At 60.6% G+C, this 1,928-nt stretch overlaps 1 protein-coding gene across 1 annotated transcript; it reads left to right on the forward strand.

Moving 5' to 3' along the window:
* Positions 1 to 4: 4 nt before the first annotated feature.
* FAM89B (family with sequence similarity 89, member B) lies at positions 5 to 1,508 on the forward strand (the record flags this gene model as incomplete). Its single annotated transcript, XM_014538211.1, has 2 exons — positions 5 to 58; positions 687 to 1,508. Coding segments are annotated over 2 exons (333 nt in total), but the record flags the coding sequence as incomplete, so codon positions are not given.
* Between the last annotated feature and the right edge of the window lie 420 nt (positions 1,509 to 1,928).

Consider the following 1,928-nt stretch of genomic DNA (forward strand, 5'->3'; position numbering starts at 1 on the left):
TGGCCCGCGGCGCCCTGTCAACCTCGACTCGGCACTAGCGGCGCTGCGCAAAGAGATGGTGAGCAGCTGGGCCCCGGGCCGGGGGTTTGGGTGGGAGAGGGGGTGGATGCTGTGCCGATTGGAGAGCCCCGAGGTGGGGTGGAGCGCAGAGCGCGGAACCAGCGCGGCCTGGGTCTCCGAGGACGTGCAGGAGCCGGTTGGTCAGAAGGGATATGGCAACAGTAATTTCAGTTACCGTTTATGCCAACAATTCCATGTGTTTTTAAACGCTTTCCTCGTTGCATTTCACTCCATCCTGCTGCAGTGGTTCTCAACCTTCTGGCCCTTTAAATACAGTTCCTCATGTTGTGGCCCAACCATAAAATTATTTTCGTTGCTACTTCATAACTGTCATGTTGCTACTGTTATGAATCGTAATGTCAATATCTGATATGCAGGATGGTCTTAGGCGACCCCTGTGAAAGGGTCGTTCGACTGCCAAAGGGGTCACGACCCACAGGTTGAGAACCGTTGTAAGGGTATCTCCTTACAGATAAGGGTTAGGGACTTGCCAAAGATGCACAGCTTGCAGGTGGCATCTATGTCCACAGACATTTGACTGAGAAAGTGTGGGAAGATGGCTAGGGCTGCGGCTGGGCTGAGGGTGGCCTGGACCCCAACCCCAGCCCACCCTCAGTCTTTTGCAGGTGGGGTTGCGGCAGTTGGACATGTCCCTGCTGTGCCAGCTGTGGGGCCTGTACGAGTCAATCCAGGACTACAAGCACCTGTGCCAAGACTTGAGCCTGTGCCAGGACCTGTCATCTTCCCTGCATTCAGACAGCTCCTACCCACCTGATGCTGGCCTCTCTGATGACGACGAACCTCCTGACGCCAGCCTGCCCCCGGACCCACCTCCCCTCACTGTGCCCCAGACGCACAATGCCCGTGACCAGTGGCTGCAAGATGCCTTCCATATCAACCTCTGAAGAGCTGGGGGGGTGGGGGCGCATGTACCCATGCAAAAGGCTCAGAAACTTAACCCTCGGCAAGTACTCAGACTATAGTGCCTGCTTCCCCCCACACCTCACTCCACAGGAGGGAAGGCCTGGGTCCCTCAGAGGCACAACTGCCAACCTCCTCTCCTGTCGGGTTAGCTGGCACTGGGCAGGCACCTGGGCTACCGCCTCTGCCCCTGGCGCTGGACCTCCACTTCTTCCCCGTGTATGCACCTCGGCTTAGCCAACCTTCAGTCTGTCCGTGGGCCCAGCGCATCTTCTCTCCCTCGGTATCTCTCGGACTGGGATGCGGATCTGACTCCTGTCTCCTTTTCACCTTGTGCTGCTGTTGGCAGCTGCTGGCTCAGGGGCATCCCACCTCCGGTCCCTGGGTTCCACTGCCCTCGACCAGGGCTCCAGGACCCAGTCTTGCACCCGCCCACAGCCGGGAGGGCCAAGACTCTGCGCAGGATATTTAAGTTGAGGGGCCAGCCTCCTGGGCGCATAGATCAATAAATCCTCTCCGCGTCCCAGCGTTCCGACTGCTTGGTTCTGGGGCGGGAAGAGAGCGGCGTTTCTGGCAAGTGCGGCCCCGTGCTCCGCCGGCAGGTGGCGCCGGAACCCGAATGAGAAAAGGCGGCGGCGGCGGCGGCGGGGTGCGAATCCGTCCCCGGACGGATCGGGGAGCTTTCCAAGTTGGCTCAGCCTGGCCCCGCGGTTGTGTGTCTGCGGGCAACTCACTTCCCCTCTCTGGCCGGAGGCCTGGAGCCCAGCCTCCTTCCCCACTCACTCGGGGCCTTCCTGGCGGCCTGGAAGGAAGGAGAAGGAGCCGCCCATCTGAAGGAGAGAATTTTCCACCGCGAGTCGAGGCGGGGCGGAGTTGGGGCAGCACAGGAAATGGGTGGGCCAGAGCTCGCAGGCCAAGGGGCCCCTCGGAGGGAGATGGGGGAGGGA

The sequence above is a fragment of the Myotis brandtii genome, unplaced genomic scaffold (genome assembly GCF_000412655.1).
Source record: "Myotis brandtii unplaced genomic scaffold, ASM41265v1 scaffold187, whole genome shotgun sequence".
NCBI lineage: Eukaryota > Metazoa > Chordata > Mammalia > Chiroptera > Vespertilionidae > Myotis > Myotis brandtii.